Genomic DNA, 27,296 nt, shown 5'->3' with positions numbered 1-27,296 from the left:
CACATGTAAGGAGACAGCCCTATTCACATGTAAAGAGAGACAGCCCTATTCACATGTAAAGAGACAGCCCTATTCACATGTAAAGAGACAGCCCTATTCACATGTAAAGAGACAGCTTTGACTTTGTTCAACGGAATCACAGAGGAAACAACAATATTTACTGTAACTGCAACATAAAGATACAATGTATCAACATATATAACTGTAAGAATAATAAATATCAGAGCGCTGGACGGTTGGGAGGCAGAGACAGGCAGAGACATGGGGTGTGCTGGAAGAGACAGGCACAGCAGCACAAAGGCTGATGAGAGAGACATCCCCGGGAGGAGACAGCTGTGATCAGCCCGGAACCTAGACTGCACCAGAGACATCCTCTGCAGCCCAAGGATCACCACGCCTAGGGGCCCCAGCAATGGCCCCTACACCCCTCTATACATCACAAGAACCCAGAGACAGTCACACACAGGAGACAGACAGGGCTGGCAGCACACGGAGACAGACTGGGTGTCTATACCCACAACACACACTCATTGCCTCTTACCTCTGAATAGCAGAGACTGACTGCCAGCACTGAATGAGAGACAGCCAGAGACCGCCTGAGACTGCCCAGGGGGAGTGGAGAGGGCGAGGCCAGCAGAGGACTGGGAGTGTGTCACACTATCGGTATGTGCAGTGTGCTCACTCTCTAGGTGTCTGTGCTCTCTCACCACTCTGCAGGGCTGTCTACCTGACGCGTGACTGTCTATTGGTTAATGCATGTGTATGGCTGTGTGCATGATGTGACTGTCTCTTGGTCCATGCATGTGTATGGCTGTGTGCATGATGTGACTGTCTCTTGGTGCATGCATGTGTATGGCTGTCTACATAATGTGACTGTCTCTTGCTGTATGCATGTGTATGGCTGTCTACATAATGTGACTGTCTCTTGCTGTATGCATGTGTATGGCTGTCTACATGATGTGACTGTCTCTTGGTGCATGCATGTGTATGGCTGTGTGCATGATGTGACTGTCTCTTGGTGCATGCATGTGTATGGCTGTGTGCATGATGTGACTGTCTCTTGGTGCATGCATGTGTATGGCTGTCTACCTGACGCGTGACTGTCTCTTGGTGCATGCATGTGTATGGCTGTGTGCATGATGTGACTGTCTCTTGGTGCATTCATGTGTATGGCTGTGTGCATGATGTGACTGTCTCTTGGTGCATGCATGTGTATGGCTGTCTACATAATGTGACTGTCTTGGTGCATGCATGTGTATGGCTGTCTACCTGACGCGTGACTGTCTCTTGGTGCATGCATGTGTATGGCTGTGTGCATGATGTGACTGTCTCTTGGTGCATGCATGTGTATGGCTGTCTACCTGACGCGTGACTGTCTCTTGGTGCATGCATGTGTATGGCTGTGTGCATGATGTGACTGTCTCTTGGTGCATTCATGTGTATGGCTGTGTGCATGATGTGACTGTCTCTTGGTGCATTCATGTGTATGGCTGTGTGCATGATGTGACTGTCTCTTGGTGCATGCATGTGTATGGCTGTCTACCTGACGCGTGACTGTCTCTTGGTGCATGCATGTGTATGGCTGTGTGCATGATATGACTGTCTCTTGGTGCATGCATGTGTATGGCTGTGTGCATGATGTGACTGTCTCTTGGTCCATGCATGTGTATGGCTGTGTGCATGATGTGACTGTCTCTTGGTCCATGCATGTGTATGGCTGTGTGCATGATGTGACTGTCTCTTGGTGCGTGCATGTGTATGGCTGTCTACCTGAGGCGTGACTGTCTCTTGGTGCATGCATGTGTATGGCTGTGTGCATGATCTGACTGTCTCTTGGTGCATGCATGTGTATGGCTGTGTGCATGATGTGACTGTCTCTTGGTCCATGCATGTGTATGACTGTGTGCATGATGTGACTGTCTCTTGGTCCATGCATGTGTATGGCTGTGTGCATGATGTGACTGTCTCTTGGTGCATGCATGTGTATGGCTGTCTACCTGAGGCGTGACTGTCTCTTGGTGCATGCATGTGTATGGCTGTGTGCATGATGTGACTGTCTCTTGGTCCATGCATGTGTATGGCTGTCTGCATGATGTGACTGTCTCTTAGTGCATGCATGTGTATTGCTGTGTGCATGATGTGACTGTCTCTTGGTGCATGCATGTGTATGGCTGTCTACATGATGTGACTGTCTCATGGTACATGCATGTGTATGGCTGTGTGCTTGATGTGACTGTCTCTTGGTCCATGCATGTGTATGGCTGTGTGCATGATGTGACTGTCTCTTGCTGTATGCATGTTTATGGCTGTCTACATGACGTGACTGTCACTTGGTGCATACATGTTTTTTAGGCTGTCTACTTGAGCCTGACTATCATTTGGTGCTTGCATATTCATGCTTGTGTGGGTGTCTCTTGGAGCATGTATGTTTATCTGAGTGTGACTGTCTACATGATGTGAATGTCTCTTGGTGCACCTTGCATCTGGGGTGACTTTTGGTGCATGCCTGTTCCTATATAATTATTTATAGCTTTCTAGCTTTTTGGAACATGCATGTGTAGACTGTCTGTAGTGTAGCCCCCCCCCCCCCCCCCCTCCCCCTGGTGCATGTGATGCTGTGACTATTAATGGCAATAATTATGCAAAAAATGATGTACTTAATGTAACTCTCTGAGGTTAGTGCCATGTGGTCCCCTCTATTATGGGACATTTTTGCTTCCTATATGTGGAATGAGCCTAGCAAGCTCCAGCCTGACCCTTATCAATGGTTACATTACTATAATCCAGGGTTTTTGCAAACAGCGAACCTCCAGCTGTTGCAAAACTACAACTTCCAGCATGCCCGGACAGCCAAAGGCTGTCCGGGCATGCTGAAAGTTGTAGTTTTGCAACAGCTGGAGGCACACAGTTTGGAAAACACTGCTATAATCCATAACTGACCGAAAAGGAGAGAGAACAAGGTGCTACCGTAGGCTATGGTACCGAGAGATGTCCAAATGGCAAAAGCTGTGCATAAATGTATCCCATAGATGTGGAGAAGGCTGTTGTAAAATTCAAAGAAAAGTCTTTGATAAAAATGCATTTCTGTGCCAAACTTCACCCCTAAATCTAAACAGGGTTCAGGTAGGCCCCAATTATTTGAGATAATAAACTTTATGAAAAACCCGAAACGCGTCATTCTTCAGGTAGGCCCCAATTATTACTGGAGATAATAAACCTTAGTTTTCAATATGAAAAACCGAAACGCGTCATTCAAGTTGGCCCCAATTATTACTGGAGATAATAAACCTTAGCTTTCAATATGAAAAACTGAAATGCATCATTCAAGTTGGCCCCAATTATTACTGGAGATAATAAACCTTAGCTTTCAATATGAAAAACTGAAATGCATCATTCAAGTTGGCCCCAATTATTACTGGAGATAATAAACCTTAGCTTTCAATATGAAAAACTGTAACGCGTCATTCAAGTTGGCCCCCAATTATTATTACTGGAGATAATAAACCTTAGCTTTCAATATGAAAAACTGAAACGCGTCATTCAAGTTGGCCCCAATTATTAATGGAGAAAATAAACCTTAGCTTTCAATATGATAAAACTGAAACGCATCATTCAAGTTGGCCCCAATTATTACTGGAGATAATAAACCTTAGCTTTCAATAGGAAAAACCAAAACGCGTCATTCAAGTTGGCCCCCAATTATTATTACTGGAGATAATAAACCTTAGCTTTCAATATGAAAACTGAAACGCGTCATTCAAGTTGGCCCCAATTACTACTGGAGATAATAAACCTTAGCTTTCAATATGAAAAACCGAAACGCGTCATTCAGGTAGGCCCCCAATTATTACTAAGGATAATAAACCATAGCTTTTAATATGAAAAACCAAAAGGCGTCATTTAGGTTGGCCCCAATTATTACTAAAGATAATAAACCTTAGCTTTTAATATGAAAAACCGAAACGCGTCATTCAGGTAGGCCCCAAATATTACTGGAGATAATAAACCTTAGCTTTTAATATGAAAAAACAAAAAACTTTTATTCCGGTGGGTCCCAATTATTAGTGGAGATAATAAACCTTAGCTTTTAATATAAAAATCTGAAATGCGTCATTCAGGTTGCCCAAATTATTAGTGGAGATAATAAACCTTAGCCTATTATTATTTATTTAATAATAGGAAAAACAGAAACGTGTCATTTCGGTAGGCCCCAATTAATATGTGTCATGTATCATTATTTCATAAAACCTTGATTTTATCGTCTCTTGGTACGAATGTCATTTTTCCCTTCTAATCTGAAACCCCAGCTAGTCCAGTCCTGAAACGCGTCACTATTGGTGATCTTAAACCTTTCCTTTAAGTTTTACCCACTTATCTGAACGGACCGCTCCAGTCTTGAAACGTGTCGCTACACATTGTAATCCTTTAACTTTCATTTTTACTTTTTTCTGATACTGTAGCCAGGAGCCAGTCCGATCCCAAAACACAATGTAACTGGAGATATTTCACTTTTTTTTTTTTAAATCTGAGAAAGGGAATTGTTTGGTCCCAAAACACGTAATTTAAGATAACAAAAACTATTTCTTTTAAGCTGTTCTTTCCATTTATCTAAAGAGAAAGCCAGCTGAGGCCTTAAACGTATTAATGGAGTTATGGAATTTTTTTCTCTCAATTTTACCCTTTGCTAGTCTGCAGGATAGGCCAGTCTTGAAAACTGTAACTACTGGAGGGAATGAACCATTTACTTAATCTGGTGATGAGTTGAACACTGTGCTCGAAATGCGTTTTAATTGGAGAAAGCAATAAAATCTGGAAACACCTTGCTGGTGAATATAATTAATGTTTTCCTTCTATTTTAACTTTAACTCTTAATCTGGAGATAGGGTAAATCCAGTTCCTGAAATGCGTTGTTAGTGGAAATAATAAACACGGTTTTCTTCCAGTTTTCGCATGATCCGATGGGTTTTGTTGAGTCCCAAAACGCGTTACTACTGGAAATGAACTTTTGTTTTTCCCTTTCATTTTACCTTCTCAATGGGCCAGTCTTGAAACCTGTGGCCATTAGATAAAATAAACATTCTGTTAAATTTGACCTTTTAATCTAAAGAAGGGGCCAGTATAATCCCAAAATTTTCCTTTGCTTTTTTTTTTTTTATGCATCTTGTAATACGTTGGTGTCTCCATTTCCAGTTCCAAAAGCTCTTTGGAGGCCAAAAAGATATATATACATTTTTTTGTTTACTTATTAATTTTTTATTGTACATTCTGCTTTCTAATGGGGACCAGTCTGGACCTGAAATCATTGGCCACACTCAACATCTATAGAAGGGGCTAATGCTGTCCTAAAGCACCTTATTGTTGCATATATAGGTTGAATATATGGAAACTTTAAATTCAAATTTTCCTTCTTTAAAGGGGTACTCCCTGGAACACATTTTTTCTTTTAAATCAACTGGTGCCAGAAAGATAAACAGATTTGTAAATTACTTCTATTAAAAAAAAAAATCGTAATCCTTCCAGTATTTATCAGCTGCTATATACTACAGAGGAAGTTCTTTTCTTTTTGAATTTCCTTTCTGTCCGACCACACTGTTCTCTGCTGACACCTCTGTCCATTTTAGGAGCTGTCCAGAGTACAAGCAAATTCCCAAAGCAAACCTATCCTGCTCTGGGCAGTTCCTGACCTGGACAGAGGTGTCAGCAGAGAGCACTGTGGTCAGACAGAAAAGAAATTCAAAAAGAAAAGAACTTCCTCTGTAGTATACAGCAGCTGATAAGTATAGGAAGGATTAAGATTTTTTTTTAATAGAAGTAATTTACAAATCTGTTTAAATGGGTACTCCGGTGCTTGAACATCTTATCCCCTATCCAAAGGATAAGGGATAAGATGCCTGATCGCGGGAGTCCCGCAGCTGGGGACCCCCGGGATCATGCTCGCGGCACCCCGTTTATAATCAGTGCCCGGAGCATGTTCGCTCCGGGTCCGATTATGGTCGACCGCAGGGCGGGCGGCGTGGGACGTGACGCTCTGCCCCTCAATGCAAGCCTACAGGAGGGGGCGTGATAGCTATCACGCCCCCTCCTGTCGGCTTGCATTGAGGGGCGGAGCGTGACGTCACACGCCGTCGGCCATCAATTCCGGAGCGAACACGCTCCGGGCACTGATTACAAACTGGGTGCCGCGTGCATGATCCCGGGGGTCCCCAGCTGCGGGACTCCCGCGATCAGGCATCTTATCCCCTATCCTTTGGATAGGGGATAAGATGTTTAAGCACCCGAGAACCCCTTTAACTTTCTGTCAGTCCAGGCCTGAAACGCGTTGTAGATATTTAACAGACTCTCAATCTGAACGGGGTCAATCCTGTTCTCTAACTTGCTTTAACTGAAAATAATGCTCTTTTTAAAGTTTTACTGTTACTTCTTTCATTCTGTAGTGGTTTCAAAATGCAGAACTATTGGTGATGAATCCATAAAACGTGTATGCCTTCTCTTTTGGATTCTACCATCACCTCCATATCTGATCTTGTTGCCTACGTTGCCCTCTATATCATGCGTCCATGTGATTCATTGATTGGACCTTCTATGTGTCCTCCTCTGCTTCTTCTTTTTCCTTCCTTGTAAGATGGTGCATGTGACTCACTTACAGACCGCAGTAGAGCTGTCTGTATAATCACTTCTATTCTATTCTGCAGGATAGTGAACATTCCGCCATAGAACCTTCTGTAGATACAATGGGGGAGATTTATCAAAGGATTTAGACTGGTTTTTCCCGTCTAAAATTGTTGCACAGAAAGTCGCAAGTGCAGTGACCCCCGACCTATGATGGCCCCGAGATACGATCATTTCAACATGCGATGGTCTCTCAGAGGCAGCATCAACATACGATGCTTTTGTATGTCGGGGCCATCACATAAATGACTATCTGGCAGCGCAGACTGCTTCAGCTGCCACCGGATAGCCGTTTACGGTGCCCCGTGTGGTCCGCTGACGATCACTTACCTGTCCTCGGGGCTCCGGCGCGTCCTCTTTGGGATCCCCTGCATTGTCGGCGCTCTCCATCGTCGTCATGGCGGCGATGTGATGGCGGCGACTGAGAGCGCGGATGCCGGGGAAGCAGAGGCCTTGCCGGAACGTCGGGGACACCCCGGGGACGCGGCGACAGCGATGGACGGCGACATCCAGGGCAGCGGTGACGAGCGGTGACGGTCCGGAGCGGCGGGGACACGTGAGTATAACCTCCAATACCAGTGGTCTTCAACCTGCGGACCTCCAGATGTTGCAAAACTACAACTCCAAGCATGCCCGGACAGCCGTTGGTCTACAACCTGCGGACCTTCAATGTTGCAAAACTACAACTCTCAGCATGCCCGGACAGCCGTTGGCTGTCCGGGCATGCTGGGTGTTGTAGTTTTGCAACATCTGGAGGTCCGCAGGTTGTAGACCACTTTCCTATACTTTACATTGCACGGATCCCTCAACATACGATGGTTTCAACAAACGATGGTCCATTTGGAACGGATTACCATCGTATGTTGAGGGACCACTGTAAAAGTGCGACTTTTCCGCCACTTTTACTTTAGAGGATTTTTAGAAAATGATGCATTCTAGTCTATTTTAGGGTACGTTCAGACGCTCTTTGTTTTTGCGGGTTTTCCGCTGCGTATTTGAAAGGGTGCGGGCTCTTCTCGGGTATCCACAGCAGATTTTCCACGGAGGAATTTACGCTGCGGAAAATCTGCCGCAAGCCCCCATTGAAGTCAGTAGGGACTGCGGCAGATTTTTCTGCAGCGTAAATTCCGCCGCGGAAAATCTGCTATGGACAGACTAGAAGAGCCCGCCCCTTTCAAATACGTAGTGGAAAACCCGCAAAAACAAAGAGCGTGTGAACGCACCCTTAGACGGAAAAATGCATTGGTGCTGAATTTATCAATAGCGACTTTTCCGCGAAAAGTCGCATCGGTCGAAAGTACGCTCGAAAGAAGCAGGTTTAAAGGGGTACTCTGGTGGAAAACATTATTATTATTATTTTTTTAAATCAACTGTTGCCAGAAAGTTAAACAGATTTGTAAATGACTTCTATTAAAAAAAAATCTTTACCCTTCCAGTACTTTTTAGCAGCTGTATGCTACAGAGGAAATTATTTTCTTTTTGAATTTCTTTTTTATCTTGTCCACAGTGCTCTCTGCTGACACCTCTGTCCGTGTCAGGAACTGTCTAGAGCAACATTGGTTTGCTATGGGGATTTCCTCCTGCTCTGTTCCTTCCTGATACGGGCATCAGGTGTCAGCAGAGAGCGCTGTGGACAAGATAAAAAAAAAAAAAGAAATTCAAAAAGAAAATAATTTCCTCTGTAGCATACAGCTGCTAGTAAGTACTGGAAGGGTAAAGATTTTTTTATTTTTTTTTAATAGAAGTCATTTATAAATCTGTTTAACTTTCTGGCACCGGTTGATTTAAAAAAAAAAGAAAATGTTTTTCCACCGGAGTACCCCTTTAAATACAGTCTAAACCGTAGATCCTGAAGTCTGTGCGCAGAATTTATCAAGAACCGTGCGACTTTTGATAAATTAAGCGCACAATAGACCGGTCTAACCCTCTGTTGGTTGATCTATATTGATGACGGATGATAAATCCCCCCCAAATGTATCAATCTATAACCGTCTCGCATTGTTTATTTACTTATTAATCCAAAATATTTACAAGTTTTCAAGTTTATTAGAGTGCGCTTCTTGTGACTGAGTGCGACACTTTTCCTGACTGTCTCTTTTGTGCTGCAGTTTCCTTGCAGTCTCGCGGTGACCTCACTCCCGACAGTTCTCTTTGCCCATAAAAGGAACAAACCCAAAACCAGGAAATAAGGAGCGGACCTGCCGGGAGCCCCCTCCTCTGACATATGTAAGTGTTAGTGCTACATCACCAGCCTGCCCTCCCCTGATGATCACACATTCCTATGTCATACACCAGTAACCCCCCCACCTCCTCCATTACTGGAATCAGCACAACCTCTTCTGTACACATTGCATTGTTTTACACGCTCCACTGCTGAACATGCATGTCGCAACCGGGGGCAACCTGTGGCGTCCCTTTCCTGTCTCTGGAAAAGTTGGGTTGACAACCTAACCCGAACATTCTTCACGTTGCTACAAAAACTAGGCAGATCTGTTATGCGGGGGGCTTAGAAAGCTGGGTGTCAACCCATGTGTATTGGGGTTATTCTATTTGCTAATGGAGACATCATTGGTGACCAGATGTGGCCCCTTTCTCAGACCCCTGACCCCTGAGGCGTGACAGGAATGGTGCCTCACACAATCGGTCAGATAATCTCCTTTAGATCTCCTCGGCTTCTGTATCCACAGGCTCGAAGGTCGAGTTGGGTCATGTATGTCCTCATATTAGCCTCCATATAACTGTTTTCCCTACCAGGGTGCCTCCAGCTGTTTCAAAACTACAACTCCCAGCACGCCCGGACAGCCTTCGGCTGTCCGGGCGTGCTGGGAGTTATAGTTTTGAAACAGCTGGAGGCACCCTGGTAGGGAAAACAGTTATATGGAGGCTGGGAGTTATAGTTTTGAAACAGCTGGAGGCACCCTGGTAGGGAAAACAGTTATATGGAGGCTGGGAGTTATAGTTTTGAAACAGCTGGAAGCACCCTGGTAGGGAAAACAGTTATATGGAGGCTGAGAGTTATAGTTTTGAAACAGCTGGAGGCACCCTTTTAGGGAAAACAGTTATATGGAGGCTGGGAGTTATAGTTTTGAAACAGCTGGAGGCACCCTGGTAGGGAAAACAGTTATATGGAGGCTGAGAGTTATAGTTTTGAAACAGCTGGAGGCACCCTGTTAGGGAAAACAGTTATATGGAGGATGGGAATTATAGTTTTGAAACAGCTGGAGGCACCCTGGTAGGGAAAACAGTTATATGGAGGCTGGGAGTTATAGTTGTAAAACAGCTGGAGGCACCCTGGTAGGGAAAACAGTTATATGGAGGCTGGGATTTATAGTTTTGAAACAGCTGGAGGCACCCTGGTAGGGAAAACAGTTATATGGAGGCTGGGAGTTATAGTTTTGAAACAGCTGGAGGCACCCTGGAATTGGAAAACACTCATATAACACTGATATAACTAATCACACCCTCCTTGGAGCCCGGCCTCCCTCAGCACTCTCTCCTATATAGACACAATACTGAGTAATCCTCCACGCCCGCCGCCATTCTCTGTACGTTTCCTATCTTTCTAGAATTCCTTGGAATGAATAACACCAGGCTAAAGCACACAAGATAAGCGCTGATCACATGACTGGCGGGAGTGACCGCTTGCGTCTGGATGTGACGTCCGTGAGAGGTGTATACACCAAAATGAACCAAATTTATTAAAGAATATGAGCACTAGCTCACATGGCACAGTTTTTTTTTTTTTCAAACCAAGGTGCCTCCAGCTGTTGCAAAACTACAACTCCCAGCATGCTAGGAGTTGTAGTTTAGCAATAACTAGAGGCACCCGGGTTGGGAAATACTGCTGTAAGGTGATCTAAGGAAGAAATGTCTAACAAGCCTAGAGAGTCGCCTCAAGTGTGTTACGCTACATATTTTGAAATGTTTAGCGCAATTTGTGTAATTAATTTCCATGTTGTATATTCTTACTTTTCTTAAAGGGGTACTCCACTGGAAAACTATTTATTTATTTTTTTTTTTTTTTAAATCAACTGTGCCAGAAAGTTAAACAGATTTGTAAGTTACTTCTATTTAATATTTTTAAAAAAATCTTACTCCTTTCAGTACGTATCAGTTGCTGTTAGGATCCACAGGAAGTTCTTTTCTTTTTGAATTTCCTTTCTGCCTGACCACAGTGCTCTCTGCTGACACCTCTGTCCATGTCAGGAACTGTCCAGAGCAGGATAGGTTTTCCATGAGGATTTGCTCCTACTCGGGACAGTTCCAAAAATGGACAGAGGTGTCAGCAGAGAGGACAGAAAGGAAATTCAAAAAGAAAAGAACTTCCTGTGGATCATAACAGCAGCTGATAAGTACTGGAAGGATTAAGATTTTTTAATGGAAGTAATTTACAAATCTGTTAAACTTTCTGGCACCAGTTGATTAAAAAAAAAATGTTTTCCAGTGGAGTCCCCCTTTAAGGCTATGTTCACACGACATAAGTTTAGCTGAATTTCCAAGTGGTCCTAGCACCGACTGATATGCTGCCCTTGCCGTGGATTGAGTGTGTGTGTCTCCTGTCAATTCCGCTGTGTGCACGGTGCAGCATATTAACATTAAAGACAATGGGACTCTGCTGCTACAATGGAATTTCCGAGCAGAATTTTTCCACCGGATTCCACTTGAAAATTCCGCCGTGTGAATGAGGCCTAACACTATTGATAAATCTCCTTCACTGTGTGTATTCGTGAGAAACAATGCTGCCAATTTACTAAGACTCATTCCTAGACATCTGCATTGGGGCTCCGGTCAATTCCCGCTAAAAATACGGAGACCAGACAGAAACCATTAAAGTCAATGGGATCCATCAGGATCTGTGATCTGTCGGCGCCCATTGTGCAACAGACCGTCCGACTCTGTTTTCTTGCCCTGAAGCGAGGACGAGGCCTTATGTGTGTTTGTGAGAGATAATGTGTGTTGTGTATGCCTTAGGCTAGGTTTACATTGCCGTTCGCATCCGACCCATTAAAGGACATCTGTAGTGCAATATAACTTATCCCCTATCTGAAGGATAGGGGATAAGTTATAGATCGCGGGGGGTCCGAGCACTGGGGCCCCCGGGATCTCCTGGACAGGGCCGCAGCAGTATGCTGGAATAGGGGCTTTTCTTCTCCGCATGACGCGGTGGCCGACACGCTCCCCCAATGTACCCCATAGAGCAGATCGGATCCTAAGATGGGTCAGATGCAGACGGCTACTACCGGGTCCAGCTAAAGTTTCTCCGCTAAACTTCCGTCCTTCTGGCCTGATTGCCGACGGAACTCAGAATAGCTGAGTCCGACGGCAATGTGAACGAGTCCTGATGTTATTGTGTATGTGGTGTCAGGCTACATTTCACAGCCAAATCGGCGCCAAACAATGAAGATAACTGTGGTAATGGATCATAACGTAGAAGATAGTTTTGTTTCCATTTCATTTTACCAGGCAAAATAGCTCTATGGGCTGCATGGTTGGGGGAGATTTATCAAAACCCGTACAGAGGAAAAGTTGCCCAGTTGCCCATAACAACCAATCAGATCGCTTCTTTCATTTTGCAGAAGCCTTGTCAAAAATATAAGAAGGGATCTGATTGGTTGCTATGGGCAACTCAGCAACTTTTCCTCTGGACAGGTTTTGATAAATCTGCTATGGAGCGGATGAGAATGATGCGGCCACCGCCCCAATGTAGCGATGGGTCCCCTTCTGTGTTTACCTCAGTTCAGCAGCGCCCACTGACCATCCATGAACCCCTCTGCATGGAAAAGACTCGCTCGCCTCATGTATGTACGTGTTACACAGAGGAACAGTGGTACAGTTGCCATATCCACCCATCTCATGACAGTAGTACGTACATGTTACATAGAGACAATGGTGCAGTAACCATAGCAACCGATCTCATGACAGTAGTACGTACATGTTACATAGAAACAGTGGTGCAGTAACCATAGCAACCGATCTCATGACAGTAGTACGTACATGTTACACAGAGAAGCAGTGGTGCTGTTGCCCATAGCAACCGATCGCATGACAGTAGTATGTACATGTTAGGCTGCATTCACACTACGTTTGTAGCCTACGGCTGCCGGATCTGTCTGGGAAATTTCAAAACCGTAAGCTCCCGTATCCCAGTCGGACTGGCTCCAAAACCCATTCACTTTATTGAACCGACCAGAGTCAGACAGTAACTCCGGTCGGCTAATTTTTGCCCCGTATCAGGATACAGGGCAAAAATGAGCCGACCGGAGTCAGATAGGGACTCATTAAAGGGAATGAGAAGCTGCGTGGGTCTGTAAGCTGCAAATGTAGTATGAATGCAGCCTTACATAGGAACAGTGGTGCAGTTCCCATAGCAACCTCTCTCATGACAGTATTACGTACGTACGTATGTATTTATATGTTACACAGGGGAGGTGGAGTACAGTTGCCATAGCTATCTATCTCATGACAGTAGTACGTACGTGGTGCAGTTGCCCATAGTAACCTGTGATGTCCCAGTACAGGATATAGTCCCGTACAGTACTTAGGCCCTGTCAGGTTGAGTCCCTCTGTGCCCTAGGGGCTCTTCTGCAGCGTCTCCCCCATAGTGTTCTATGTATTATTTATAAAGGACCTTTGAGTTGGTCACATGATAATGTTGTCACATGTTTTGTTACCCAGAGAGCACCAGCTAACCAGGTGACCTGCAGCTTGACCTATGGGCTCCTTGCTCAGCCCCCCTTTATAAGGAAGGGAGGAGCTGCAATCTGCCTCTTTTGCTCTTGGATCCTGAGGTCAAGTTCAGTCCAGACGTCTCAGGGTCAGTGTCCAGCACATCTGGAGGCCTCAAGCCTAACCTACAGCTACATGTCAGTAAGTCAAGTCATCTCTGTCTGCTGTCACTACCTACAGTCAAGTCTATTATAGTCAGCGTGGCTGTGCTAAAGTCTGTCAAAGTCACTACAAGTCCCAGCAAGCTGCAAGGTCCTCTGTGTTACTGGCCACCTCCCTTAGATCCTGGCCTAGCTGTAAAGACTATTTCCATCTGTCTACCTCAGTAAAGCTACCATTAACCCTAACCTGGCCTCAGAATATTATTTGCCCTGCCTAACTAGGACTAGCGGTGCTACAGTTCTCGGTTAAAGCCACGCCCTGACATCACGAACATTTAGGGGTTAATACCATCTGCCCCTGGGCTACAACATCTGCCCCATACACCTCATCTTCACACCCCGTGGCACACCGCAAACCAATCTAATGACAGTAGTATGTACGTTACATAGGAACAGTGGTGCAGTTACCATAGCAACCTCTCACATGACAGCAGTACGTACATATGTATATGTTACACAGAGGAACAGTGCTGCAGTTGTCCATAGCAACCAGTCTCATGACAGTAGTATGTACATGCTACATCAGTGTTTCCCAACCTGGGTGCCTCCAGCTGTTGCAAGACTACAACTTCCAGCATGCCTGGACAGCCAAAGGCTGTCCGGGCATGCTGAGAGTTGTAGTTTTGCAACAGCTGGAGACTCCCTGGTTGAAAAACACTGTGTTACCTAGAGAAGCAGTGGTGCAGTTGCCCATAGCAACTAATCTCATGACGGTAGTGCGTATGTACATGTTACATAGGAACAGTGGTGCAGTTACCATAGCAACCTCTCTCATGACATTAGAACGTATGTATGTATATGTTATACAGAGGACCAGTGGTGCAGTTGCCTATAGCAACCAATCTCATGGCAGTAGTACGTATATGTTACACAGAGAAACAGTGGTGCCGTTGCCCATAGCGACCAATCTCATGACAGTAGTACATACATACGTAAATGATACATAGGACAAGGGGTGCAGTTACCATAGCAACCAATCTAATGGCAGTAGTACATACATATGTACATGTTACATAGGAACAGTGGTGCAGTTACCATAGCAACCTCTCTTATGACAGTAGAACGCACGTATGTATGTGTTATACAGAGGAGCAGTGGTGCAGTTGCCCATAGCAACCAGTCAGATTCCAGCTATTATTTTTCAGAGGCTTTTTTTCTTTTATGAAAGAATCCATTTGATTGGTTGCTATGGGCAACTGCACCACTGTTCCTTTGCACAAGTTTTAATAAATCTCCCCCTTTGTATACAGGGCTTTAGTCATTGCTTGTCAGCCGCCCTCCTGATACGTGTAGTTCAGGTGTTGTCAGGGTGAGATGACGCCATGTTACACCCACATTACCTACACAGCGTCTAACTCCCTGGATGCACTCTTACGCTGCCAGGGCATGCTCAGACTTGTAGTTCTCCTGATGCTGGCAGGCTGCTGCAGCCCTCCCGTCTCCCGCATATCATACCCCACGTTATACATCTGTCCGCCCGCTCCCCACCCACACCCCATTTTTTTCCCTGCAGCTCCCTCCGCTCTTTCCATATGGGACCCACCTCCCACCCACACACAGCTGTGCTTTCTGACAGACCCCCTGCTTTTCTCATGCTGACAACCCCCCGTGTCTTCACAGAGGACAGATACGCAGATTATTACCAGCGCCTCTATGCCAGGCCTTCCCCCCCTCTGCCCGGCTCATGCCCTCTGCAGGGACGATCCCTCAAAGAAAAACATTTCTCCTTCAAATCTTCAGTGAAAAGCTTCAATCTTTCTGTCAAGATGCTTTAAATACAACCTGTTCCTGGGAAAAGCTGTCTGGCAGACAATATGGCGGACCATACAGTTCCTTAAGGAGTCAATACCCAGCTTTCCTAAGATCCTAAATGTTAGAGCTACCCCATTAGGTTCCAGGTTTCTTGTTACTGCATTATTAGGCAGATGTGACATTCAGGATCATAGTAAAGTTGCGTGTCATCCCCTGTAAAGAGGGTTATTGGCAACCATATTAGTTTTACCCAGCTTTTCCAGAATCCTGAAGTTCACATCTGACCTTGTATACAGTGAAATGTCTCCTGTTCACTTGCATTGCTGCAAAACTAGGCAGATTAGACATTCAGGATCATAGGAAAGCTCCTATACAGCTCCTGTAGGAGCTGACCATACAGCTCCTATAGAAGTCAATACCCAGCTTTCCTAAAATCCTAAATCCCCATTAGGTGCCAGGTGTCTTGTTGCTGCATTTTTAGGCAGATGTGACATTCAGGATCATAGTAAGTTGTGAGTCATCCCCTGTGAAGAGGGTTATTGGCAACCATATTATTTTTACCCAGCTTTTCCAGAATCCTGAACTTCACATCTGACTTTGTATTCAGTGATATGTCTCCTGTTCACTTGCATTGCTGCATAAACTAGGCAGATTAGACATTCAGGATCATAGGAAAGCTAAGTGTCCTCCCCTGTGACTGACAGCAATAATCTTTTTTTTTCACCCAGCTTTCTCAGAATCCTGAACATCACAACTGACTTCTTATTCGGTGATATGTCTCCTGTTCACTTATTGCTGCATAGCTGGAGAGATATGGCATGCAAGGCCCTGAGAAAACGTTGTGTGAGAGCTGCAATGACAACCATTATGGTCGACACCAAGCTTTCCCAGAAACCTGAACAATACATTTGCTTACTTTAATCAGTAATATATCTCCTGCTTATTGAATGTTGCATGACTAGGCAGGTTTGACATTCAGAATCCTAGGACAGCTGAGTGTCCTCCCCTATTATTGACTAAAACATCTGAGCGGTATCTTTGCTGGATTTTTTAAGCAGTTTTTCAGGCCGGAACCAGTCTTAAGCAGTTTTGTTATCTTCCTTATAATGTCATTTAAGATGAATTTCTGCAAAAATTCGGCGCTGTGGGAGTGCCACCACCAGGGAAGCGGGAAGTTCCTGTTTCAGATCTATTATTAACAGGGCAGATAATATTGGGCTTTGTGTTTCTTGTTTCATAAATCAACCAAAGATTTTATTTCTGGGAAAGCTGGGTGACAACAATAATAGTCGCTTTAACCACCGCCATCATACAGGCCACAATGAGATATCTACCTAGTGATGTAGCACAATGGGAGCCAGGAATGTGTCCCCCTGTACTAGAGCAGGGCTGGGTAACTACCAATATGGCTGCCATTACTAGGCTTCTCATTCAACTTTACCAGACTACTGACAGGCAGATCTGTCTGCAGTACTGGCCCATGCTGCTATCTTGGTGCGCTAAATTCTTTGACCTCATTGCTATTGAAATAGTTTACTTTCCCCCATAATGCGCTTCAACATTGTAACAAACATCACACCATCCCGGTAGGATTTCATGCACTGTTCATCCTGAGCTTTCTGGTTCATGAACAGAATGCTTTAATGTCTGCACTGGTATTCTCAGATTTAGAAAGAAGATTATTAATAGAAAAAAGACCTCTTGGTCCAACCTATGTATTATTCTGGGTCTGTGAAAAGCTGGGTGATGGGCAGTGTAAAAAAAAAATCCTCCCCTCCAGTAAGGATTTCAGTCACTTTTCATCCTGGGCATACTGGTTCATGAATAGAATACTAGAATAACTGTGTCAGTAAATACAGATTTATGTATCATTCTGGGTCTTTGAGAAGCTGGGTGACTGGCAGTACATGAAATCTTCCCTTTAGTAAAGATTTCATGCACTATTCATCCTGAGCCTCCTGGTCCTTGAATAGAATACTAGAATAACTATGTCACTATATTCCGATTAATGTATCATTCTGGGTCTGTGAAAAGCTGGGTGACTAGCAGTACATAAAATCTTCCCTTTAGTAAAGATTTCATGCACTGTTCATCCTGGGCCTCCTGGTCCTTGAATAGAATACTAGAATAACTATGTCACTATATTCCGATTAATGTATCATTCTGGGTCTGTGAAAAGCTGGGTGACTAGCAGTACATAAAATCTTCCCTTTAGTAAAGATTTCATGCACTGTTCATCCTGGGCCTCCTGGTCCTTGAATAGAATACTAGAAGAATTGTCACTATATTCAGATTAATGTATCATTCTGGGTCTGTGAAAAGCTGGGTGACTAGCAGTACATAAAATCTTCCCTTTAGTAAAGATTTCATGCACTGTTCATCCTGAGCCTCCTGGTTCCTGAATAGAATATTACATTTACTGTGTCAGTATATTCAGATTTATGTTTCATTCTGGGTCTGTGAAAAGCTGGGTGAGTGGCAGTACATGAAATCTTCCCTTTAGTAAAGATTTAATTCACTCTTCATCCCGAACCTCCTGGTTCATGAGGTATTTTCTGATTTATTTATCATTCTAGGTCTGTAAAAAAGTTGGGTGACTGGCAGTACATGAAATCCTACTTTCTATAAAAGATTTCATGCACTGTATATCCAGAGCCCCCTGGTTCCTGAATAAAATACTAGATTTACTGTGTCAGTATATTCAGATTTAGGTATCATTCTGGGTCTGTAAAAAGCTGGGTGAATGACTGCCATTTGTGATTGCCACCCAGCATACCTTACTACCATACGAATCTACATCGAAAGTTCGCCGGAACTTCCCAAGTGTGTCCGGTGCAGCAGAATCCCATTGAAAGCAATGGGAGGCTGCTGCAAGTAAAATTGCGCTCAATCTATACTGCCATCTATATGTTATTTTATTAGGTGACCACGTTGTCTGCAGTTTATGATAAAACCGTAAAATTACCGCAACTTTCATACAAAATTGGGCTGCAACGTCCAGTATGTAGTAAATTATAATAATAAAGTATATTTTGTAAATGTTACAATTCATTCTAAAGTATCCCAACCAGTGTGCCTCCAGCTGTTGCGAAACTACAACTCTCAGCATGCCTTCGGCTGTCCGGGCATGCAGTGAGTTCTAGTTTTGCAACAGCTGGAGATGCACTATTTGGGAAACGCTGCTTTAAAAATAGTTGACTTTTTGCAGTATGGTGCGGATAATAGTCTGTACTCTGTGCAATTGTTTCCAGCAGTCTATGTGTGTTTTCTAGTGCCTTGTTAAGTTTCTAATCAGTCTGGGCATGCTGGGAGTTGTAGTTTTGTAACAGATAGAGGAACACTGGTTGGGAAATGCTGCTTAAGGGTGCGTTCACACGGGCGGATTACCTGCGGAATTTCCGCAGCTATGCTGCGGAAATTCTGCAGGCAATCCGCCCGTGTGAACGCACCCTTATAGATTGTTGACTTTTGCAGTATGGTGGGGAATATAGTGTATGCTATTTGCAGTTGTTTTTCAGCATTCTATGTGTTTTTCCTAGTGCCTTGTTAAGTTTCTAGTCAGTCTGGGCATGCTGGGAGTTGTAGTTTAGCAACAATTGTGTACACATACTGTTTGGGAAAACACTGCTTTAGACTGTATACAGCTGTGAGACATACCGGGTCTGTACATTCCTTGTTTCCATTTATTAACAGGAAGCATTCACTGACTTTTGCAGTATGGTGCGGATTATAGTATATGCTCGGTGCTGTTGTTTGCAGCATTGTGTGTGTGCTTCCTAGTGCCTTGTTAAGTTTCTAGTCATCCCGGGCATGCTGGGAGTTTTGCAACAGCTGGAGGCACACTGGTTGGGATAGTTTGTTGACTTTTGCAGTATGGTGCGGATTATAGTATATGCTCTGTGCAGTTGTTTCCAGCATTGTGTGTGTGCTTCCTAGTGCCTTGTTAAGTTTCTAGTCAGCCCGGGCAACCTAGGAGTTTTGCAACAGCTGGAGGCACACTGGTTGGGATAGTTTGTTGACTTTTGCAGTATGGTGCGGATTATAGTGTATGCTCTGTGCAGTTGTTTCCAGCATTGTGTGTGAGCTTCCTAGTGCCTTGTTAAGTTTCTAGTCATCCCGGACATGCTGGGAGTTTTGCAACAGCTGGAGGCACACTGGTTGGGATAGTTTGTTGACTTTTGCAGTATGGTGCGGATTTTACTGTATGCTCTGTGAAGTTGTTTCCAGCATTCTATGCCTCTATGCCTTTTCTAGTGCCTTGATTAATTTCTATCCAGTCTGGGCATGCTGGGTGTTGTAGTTTTGCAACAGCAGTAGGCACACTAGTTGGAAAACACTGCTTTATAGATAGTTGACTTGTGCAGTAGGGTGTGGATTATAGTGTATGCACTGTGCAATGTTTCCAGCATTCTAAGGCTTGTTTCACACTAGCAAATTACTCCGTTTAGCAAGTTCCGTCGCTAGTTCCGTCCTAAAATCACCGGCAGTAACCAAATCCTAAACGTCCGTTAGAAAATCCCATTATAGTCTATGGGATTTTTCTAATATCCGTTTTAATCCATTATAGTCCGTTATTGAAAACGGACGCTATTTTGTGACAGAAGATGGTACGGAAGAAAATAGTTCATGAATAGTTATCAATAACGGACTATAATGGATTAAAACGGATATTAGAAAAATCCCATAGACTATAATGGGATTTTCTAACGGACGTTTAGGATTTGGTTACTGCCGGTGATTTTAGGACGGAACTAGCGACGGAACTTGCTAAACGGAGGAATTTGCTAGTGTGAAAGGGGCCTAAGTGTCTTCCTAGTGCCTTATTAAGTTTCTAGTCAGTCTGTGTATGCTGGGAGTTGTAGTTTTGCAACACACTCTTGGGAAAACACTGGTTTAGGGTGCGTTCACACACTATCTGACACGAATACGGACTGTCTGCAGTCCCTTTCGATTAAATGGTAGCGTAACTTGCAGGGGGTTTCCCATAGTGTTTCTAGTGTGTGAACGGACCCTTAGGCAGATTTTTTTGCGGGTTTTCCGCTGCGTATTTGAAAGTGGGCGGGCTCTTCTCGGCTGTCCGCAGCAGATTTTCCGCAGCGGAATTTACGTTGCGGAAAATCCGCCGCAGTCCCTACTGACTTCAATAGGGCTTGTGGCGGATTTTCCGCAGTGAAAATTCCGCCGCGGAAAATCTGCTGCGGACAGTCGAGAGGAGCCCCGCCCCCTTTCAAATACGCAGTATACAGCTGTGACACCTACTGGGTCTGTACATGTTTCCATTTACTGACAGGAGGCAGAGATCCTAACAGTGAAGAATTGAAATGCAAAGTATATTAGAAAGTTGCAGATCTCTTTATTGTCTTATGTCATCTCCCAGCCATTGGGGGCAGCACCCAGCCCTGACCTGCACACCCCGACTGATTAATCCCTGGGCTTTGTCTCCAGCTCGGTGTCCTGAACACTCAGCGTTGTGTCATAGGATCTCGTCATTGTTTCGGGAGCAGCTGCCAAACATCCTCTCCTGCTGAATTGTGCAAATATCCGGAGACGTCGCAATCCAGGAATTCTCCATTGATTTGAAATGTAGTGATATTCGCAGATACGATCCCCTGTCCGTGACAAATGCTTATTGTTCCAGCTCCGATATCCAGGGGAGTTATCCATTGAAATCTATAGACAGAGACAAGTGGTCTCCAACCTGGGACTCTCTTAGTTTCTGCGCGGAGAACAGACTCTCATAGATTTCCATTGAACCCTTTTGTTCTCGATTTGGGGTCGGTGGGGGGGGGGGGGGGGGGTCTCAACACATGGATTCCCCCAGATCCAAACTACTCGCATAAGTTTGTTCAAAGTTAAAAGGCTTATCCAGAAGTAGAAAAATAGAGCTAATTTCTTTCAAAACCACCCCCCCGTCTATCTCCAGGTTGGATGTGGTTCAGCAGCTCAGTTCCATTGAAGTGAATGGAGCCAAGTTGTAATACTACACCCAACCTGGAGACAGACCTGGAGCTGTTTTTGAAAGAAATTAGCTCAGTTTCTCTATTCCTGGATAACCCCTTAAAGGGGTACTCCACCCCTAGACATCTTATGCCCTATCCAAAGGATAGGGGATAAGATGTCTTATAGTGGGGGTCCCGCCGCTGGGGACCCCCACGATCTTGGCTGCGGCACCCCAGACATCCGATGCACGGAGCAAACTTTGTTCCGAGCGGGATGACTGGCGATGCGGGGCAGAGGCTTGTGACGTCATGGTCACGCCCCCCCTGCTCGTGACGTTACAGCCACGCCCCCTCAATGCATGTCTATGGGAGGGGGCGTGATGGCCTCCCATAGACTTGCATTGAGGGGGCGTGGCCGTGATGTCATGAGCCTCCGTCGCTGCACGTGACGCTGTAAACGAATGCCAGGTGCCGCAGGGTGATCACGGGCAGGGGCTCTCCAGCGGCGGGACCCCCCCCGTGATCAGACATTTGGATAGGGGATAAGATGTCTAGGAGCGGAGTACCCCTTTAAAAGGATTATCCAGGAATAGAAAAACAGAGGTAATTTCTTTCAAAACCGTTCCCCGTTTCTTTCAAAAACGTTTCGTTTTTCTATTCCTGGATAATCCCTTTAAGCACACTTTGGTGGGGATTTACTAACAGTAGAGTGTTGTTTTATTTTATTTTTTTATTTTGAATTTTTTTCCCATAAAAGTTTTTTTATCGGTATTAATAATAACAGAACAGTAAGAAAACTGTAACACAGCGTACAGGTATGCAAACGGAATAGGCTATTTGCAACGCATTCACAAATGTTGAATAAATCATCAGAACGAGCTACAGAGCATATGTGTTTACTTACAGTAAATTCGATTCGTCACGAACTTCTCGGCTCGGCAGTTGATGCCTTATCCTGCATAAATGAGTCCAGCTTTCCGATGCTCCCGTGGGCTGGAAAAGGTGGATAAAGTCCTAGGAGACTCTTTCCTAGGACTGTATCCACCTTTTCCAGCCCACCGGAGCACCGCGGAAAGCTGAACTAATTTATGCAGGATAAGTTATCAACTGCCGAGCCGAGAAGTTCGTGACGAATCGAATTTACTGTAAGTTCGCTCATCTCTAGTGTAAACCTACAATCGTCCACTGCCGTCAATGCAAGCCATGGGGTTCAGTCCTGTCTCGAGTCGTAACTGGCAGTCAGTCCGTATGCCTCTTAGGCACCATGGGGTTAAACAAAACAATAATACAAGAGAGAAAGGAAAAGAAAGGAAAAAGGGAAAGAGAACAGAGAGAAAGGGGGAAGCAGGGGTGTAGATAAGAGGGGTGCATACCTTTGGTGGTCGTGCGCACGGACCAGACCCCAACCCTCGAGCAGCTTGACATAACTAGACGGGTCACACACCCGAGAAAAGGCGCGGTCATCCATGTAGAGTGTTGTTTTCAATGTGGAATTTTTTTTTTTTTCTTTGCCAGGTATTTTTCCATAGTATTTACTAATTTGGCGCTCTTCCCAAAGTTTTGCTGTTTAAGTACAGTGGTCCCTCAAGTTACAATGGTAATTGGTTCTGGGACGACCATTGTATGTTGAAACCATTGTATGTTGAGACCAGAACTCTATGGAAACCTGGTAATTGGCACCAAAATGTCATATAATGTAGATAACTAATATAGATAAAGCAAATCCTTACATATAAAAGTAAGAAAGATCTGCTGGGAGCTGTAATCACTGTCTATGTCAGTGTTTCCTAAGCAGGGAGCCTCCAGCTGTTGCAAAACGACAACTCCCAGCATGCCCGGACAGCCAAAGGCTGTCCGGGCATGCTGAGAGTTGTAGTTTTGCAACAGCTGGGGGCACCCTGCTTGGGAAACACTGGTCTATGTAGAGGACAGGAGCTTCTTCGGGGTCCTGTACAGTACGGGCAATGTCCTAAAAAAAAGCAATGGAGTTGCCCTCACCTGGTGTCCAGCTAACACTGGTACAGGTAAAGAGTACAGAACATGTAATACCTCCCTGTACTGTAGGGGGCGCTACCAGACACCAGTCAGTGCATACACTTCAGTAATACAGGTAAAGAGTACAGAACATGTAATACCTCCCTGTACTGTAGGGGGCGCTACCAGACACCAGTCAGTGCATACGCTTCAGTAATACAGGTAAAGAGTACAGAACATGTAATACCTCCCTGTACTGTAGGGGGCGCTACCAGACACCAGTCAGTGCATACGCTTCAGTAATACAGGTAAAGAGTACAGAACATGTAATACCTCCCTGTACTGTAGGGGGCGCTACCAGACACCAGTCAGTGCATACGCTTCAGTAATACAGGTAAAGAGTACAGAACATGTAATACCTCCCTGTACTGTAGGGGGCGCTACCAGACACCAGTCAGTGCATACACTTCAGTAATACAGGTAAAGAGTACAGAACATGTAATACCTCCCTGTACTGTAGGGGGCGCTACCAGACACCAGTCAGTGCATACCCTTCAGTAATACAGGTAAAGAGTACAGAACATGTTATACCTCCCTGTACTGTAGGGGGCGCTACCAGACACCAGTCAGTGCATACGCTTCAGTAATACAGGTAAAGTGTACAGAACATGTAATACCTCCCTGTACTGTAGGGGGCACTACCACACATCAGTCAGTGCATACACTTCAGTAATACAGGGGTTTTACCAGTGAATGCCCATTCTGATTGGTCGGTTCTTCCGGCCATTGACACGTTTCACAGATCTGGACTGTCTGTACATTGTATGTTGAGTCTGGTTTCAACTTACCATGGTCCAGAAAAGACAATTGTATGTTGAAACTATTGTATGTTGAGGCCATTGTAAGTTGAGGGATCACTGTATTTTGCAGTTTTTTTCTTACAACCGCTCTGAGATGTCCGATTTTCGACCACATTTTATGTGGGAACATAAGTAAAAGTAAATTTGCTGGGAATTTTCGAAACTTTCGCGGACACGCTGTTTTTTTTCCTCCAGGTTTCATGATTAAGGCCATGTTCACGCATCCGATTCCGTACAGGAAAAAAAGGGTGGACATTCTGCACATGTGAATGATCCGGGGGGCGCTAGGGCCACTTGATAATACCCCGTCTCATAGACATCAGTGGTGACAGCACAGGGCTGCGCCGGTCCTACCGCCGAAACATTTCGACGGCGGCTGCCAGACCCGAAAAGTGCTGCAGAATCTGTTGGCTATGATGTTATGATGATTATTATTGTTATTGTTATTAGTATTATTGTTATGATTATTATTATTATTGTTATTTGTATTATTATTGGTACTATTATTATTATTGTTATTGGTATTATTATTATTGTTATTGGTACTATTATTATTATTGTTATTATTGTTATTGGTACTATTATTATTATTCTTATTCTTATTGGTACTATTATTATTATTGTTATTATTGTTATTGGTACTATTATTATTAATATTATTATTGTTATTGGTACTATTATTATTATTCTTATTGTTATTGGTACTATTATTATTATTATTATTATTATTGTTATTGGTACTATTATTATTATTATTATTATTATTGTTATTGGTACTATTATTATTATTATTATTATTATTATTGGTACTATTATTATTATTATTATTGTTATTGGTACTATTATTATTATTATTGGTACTATTATTATTATTATTATTATTATTATTGTTATTGGTACTATTATTATTATTATTATTATTATTGTTATTGGTACTATTATTATTATTATTATTATTATTATTGGTACTATTATTATTATTATTGTTATTGGTACTATTATTATTATTATTATTATTATTGGTACTATTATTATTATTATTATTATTATTGGTACTATTATTATTATTATTATTCTTATTGGTACTATTATTCTTATTCTTATTGGTACTATTATTATTGTTATTGGTACTATTATTATTATTGTTATTGGTACTATTATTATTATTGTTATTGGTACTATTATTGGTACTATTATTATTATTATTATTATTGGTACTATTATTATTATTATTATTATTATTATTGGTACTATTATTATTATTATTATTGTTATTGGTACTATTATTATTATTGTTATTGGTACTATTATTGGTACTATTATTATTATTATTGGTACTATTATTATTATTATTATTATTATTATTATTATTATTGTTATTGGTACTATTATTATTCTTATTGGTACTAATATTATTATTATTATTATTATTATTATTATTGGTACTATTATTATTATTATTATTATTATTATTATTATTGGTACTATTATTATTAATATTATTCTTATTGGTACTATTATTATTATTATTATTATTATTATTATTGTTATTGGTACTATTATTATTATTGTTATTGGTACTATTATTGGTACTATTATTATTATTATTATTATTGTTGTTGTTGTTATTATAATTATTAATCATACCGTCTGCACCTTTTTGATAAATTAGGCACAAGTACACCAAAAAAGAACCAACTACAGTGTAGAAAATCACTTCAGCCGCATAAACATTGATAAATTCCCTTGGTAGGTCTGGGGTTTTAAAGGGGAACTCCAGTACTGGACATGTTATCGCGGGGGGCCCGGGCGCTGGGATCCCCCACAATCTCCTGCCCGTCACCCCGGTAATCTGCATTCACGGAGCCGGATTACTGTCGACGACTAGTGTTGAGCGGCATAGGCCATATTCGAAATCGCGAATATTCGCGAATATATGGACGAATATTCGTCATATATTCGCGAATATTCGCATATTCGTTATATTCTCGTTTTATTTTCGCATATGCGAAAATACGCGTATACGAAAATTAACATATGTGAAACTTCGCATATGCGCAAATTAGTATGTGTTAATTTTCGTATATGCGAATTTTCGCACGCCAGTCTCACACAGTAGTATTAGAGCCTTCTTTACACCACACAGGCTGGAAGCAGAGAGGGGTGATCACTGTGATGTGTACTGTGAAGAAAAAAAAACAAAAAACGAATATTCGTAATTACGAATATATAGCGCTATATTCGCGAAATTCGCGAATATGCGATATTCGCGAATAATATTCGAATTGCGAATATTCGCGAGCAACACTATCGACGACAGCCCGAAGCTGTGGTCGTGATGCTGCCCCCCGTTCTTAACATAAATGTTCAGAACTCTGGGATCCCCCCCCCCCCCGGATCGGACATCCTATCCTTTAGTTAGGGGATAAGATGTCTAGTACGGCAGTTCCCATATAAAGGGGTACTCCACTGGCCAGCATTGGGAACATTTAGTTCCGAACGCTGTGTCCTCAGACTGAGGACTCTGTGTATTACCTGTATCTACCTCTGTATTAGTCACTACATTTATAGGTTCTTAGAACACACCAGAAACATTTAATTCAGTAAATCTGCTGTATAGGTAATATTTCAAGGGACAGTGACCAAATATTCGTTCATCTTCACCAAAGCTGTAACCTCCTAACTGTATTGCATTGCATTTGCACAAATAGTTTCAGTAGTGTTAATGGGGTACTCCGCCCTAGACATCTTATCTCCTATCCAAAGGATAGGGGACAAGATGTCTGATCGCGGGGGTCCCGCCATTGGGGATCCCTGCAATCTACCTGCTGCACCTGGCGTTAGTTTAGAGCGTTGGGTGCAGAGCTGGAGGCTCGTGACGCCACGGCCACGCCCCCTCAATGCAAGTCTGTGGGAGGGGGTGTGACGGCCGTCATGCACCCTCCCATAGACTTGCATTGAGGGGGCATGGCCATGACGTCACGCATCGCCAGTCATCCGGATATCTGGGGTGCCACAGCCAAGATTGCAGAGTACTCAGCAGCAGGACCCCTGCAATCAGACATCTTTTCCCCTATCCAAAGGATAAGATGTCTAGGGGCGGAGTACTCCTTTAAAGTTGGTTCACGGAATCCTTGCGTCCAGAGGTCTCATTCCTGCACTTTGCACTACGAGAATAACTCAACTGGCAAAATGATAGTTGGGTTCACAGGTTA

General features: G+C 43.4%; 1 protein-coding gene and 1 long non-coding RNA gene across 6 annotated transcripts in view; one reads left to right on the top strand and one right to left on the bottom strand.

Annotated features, from left to right (window-relative positions):
* Positions 1-27,296, bottom strand: part of ZYX (zyxin) — a 270,649-nt gene that overhangs the window by 47,860 nt on the left and 195,493 nt on the right. Inside the window, exon 1 of one of the 5 annotated variants that reach the window (XM_056529085.1) lies at positions 15,200-15,273. The exons of 1 other annotated variant lie outside the window; for it this stretch is intronic. In XM_056529085.1, the coding sequence (XP_056385060.1) occupies positions 15,200-15,242 (43 nt within the window). In that variant the 5' untranslated portion in view covers positions 15,243-15,273. Of the gene's footprint in view, positions 1-541; positions 668-12,400; positions 12,425-13,145; positions 13,292-15,199; positions 15,274-27,296 lie in introns of those variants that run through there. 3 more of the 5 variants (XM_056529090.1, XM_056529092.1, XM_056529089.1) reach the window with 3 other exon arrangements.
* On the top strand, positions 535-17,782 carry LOC130281646 (uncharacterized). The gene is made up of 4 exons (XR_008846065.1): positions 535-663; positions 8,778-8,895; positions 13,345-13,536; positions 16,037-17,782. It is a non-coding gene; the product is annotated as an uncharacterized LOC130281646 (long non-coding RNA).

The sequence above is a fragment of the Hyla sarda genome, chromosome 7, assembly GCF_029499605.1.
Source record: "Hyla sarda isolate aHylSar1 chromosome 7, aHylSar1.hap1, whole genome shotgun sequence".
Classification (NCBI taxonomy): domain Eukaryota; kingdom Metazoa; phylum Chordata; class Amphibia; order Anura; family Hylidae; genus Hyla; species Hyla sarda.
Note: the sequence above shows the minus strand (reverse complement) of the source record. Positions and strands in the feature narration are given on the sequence as shown.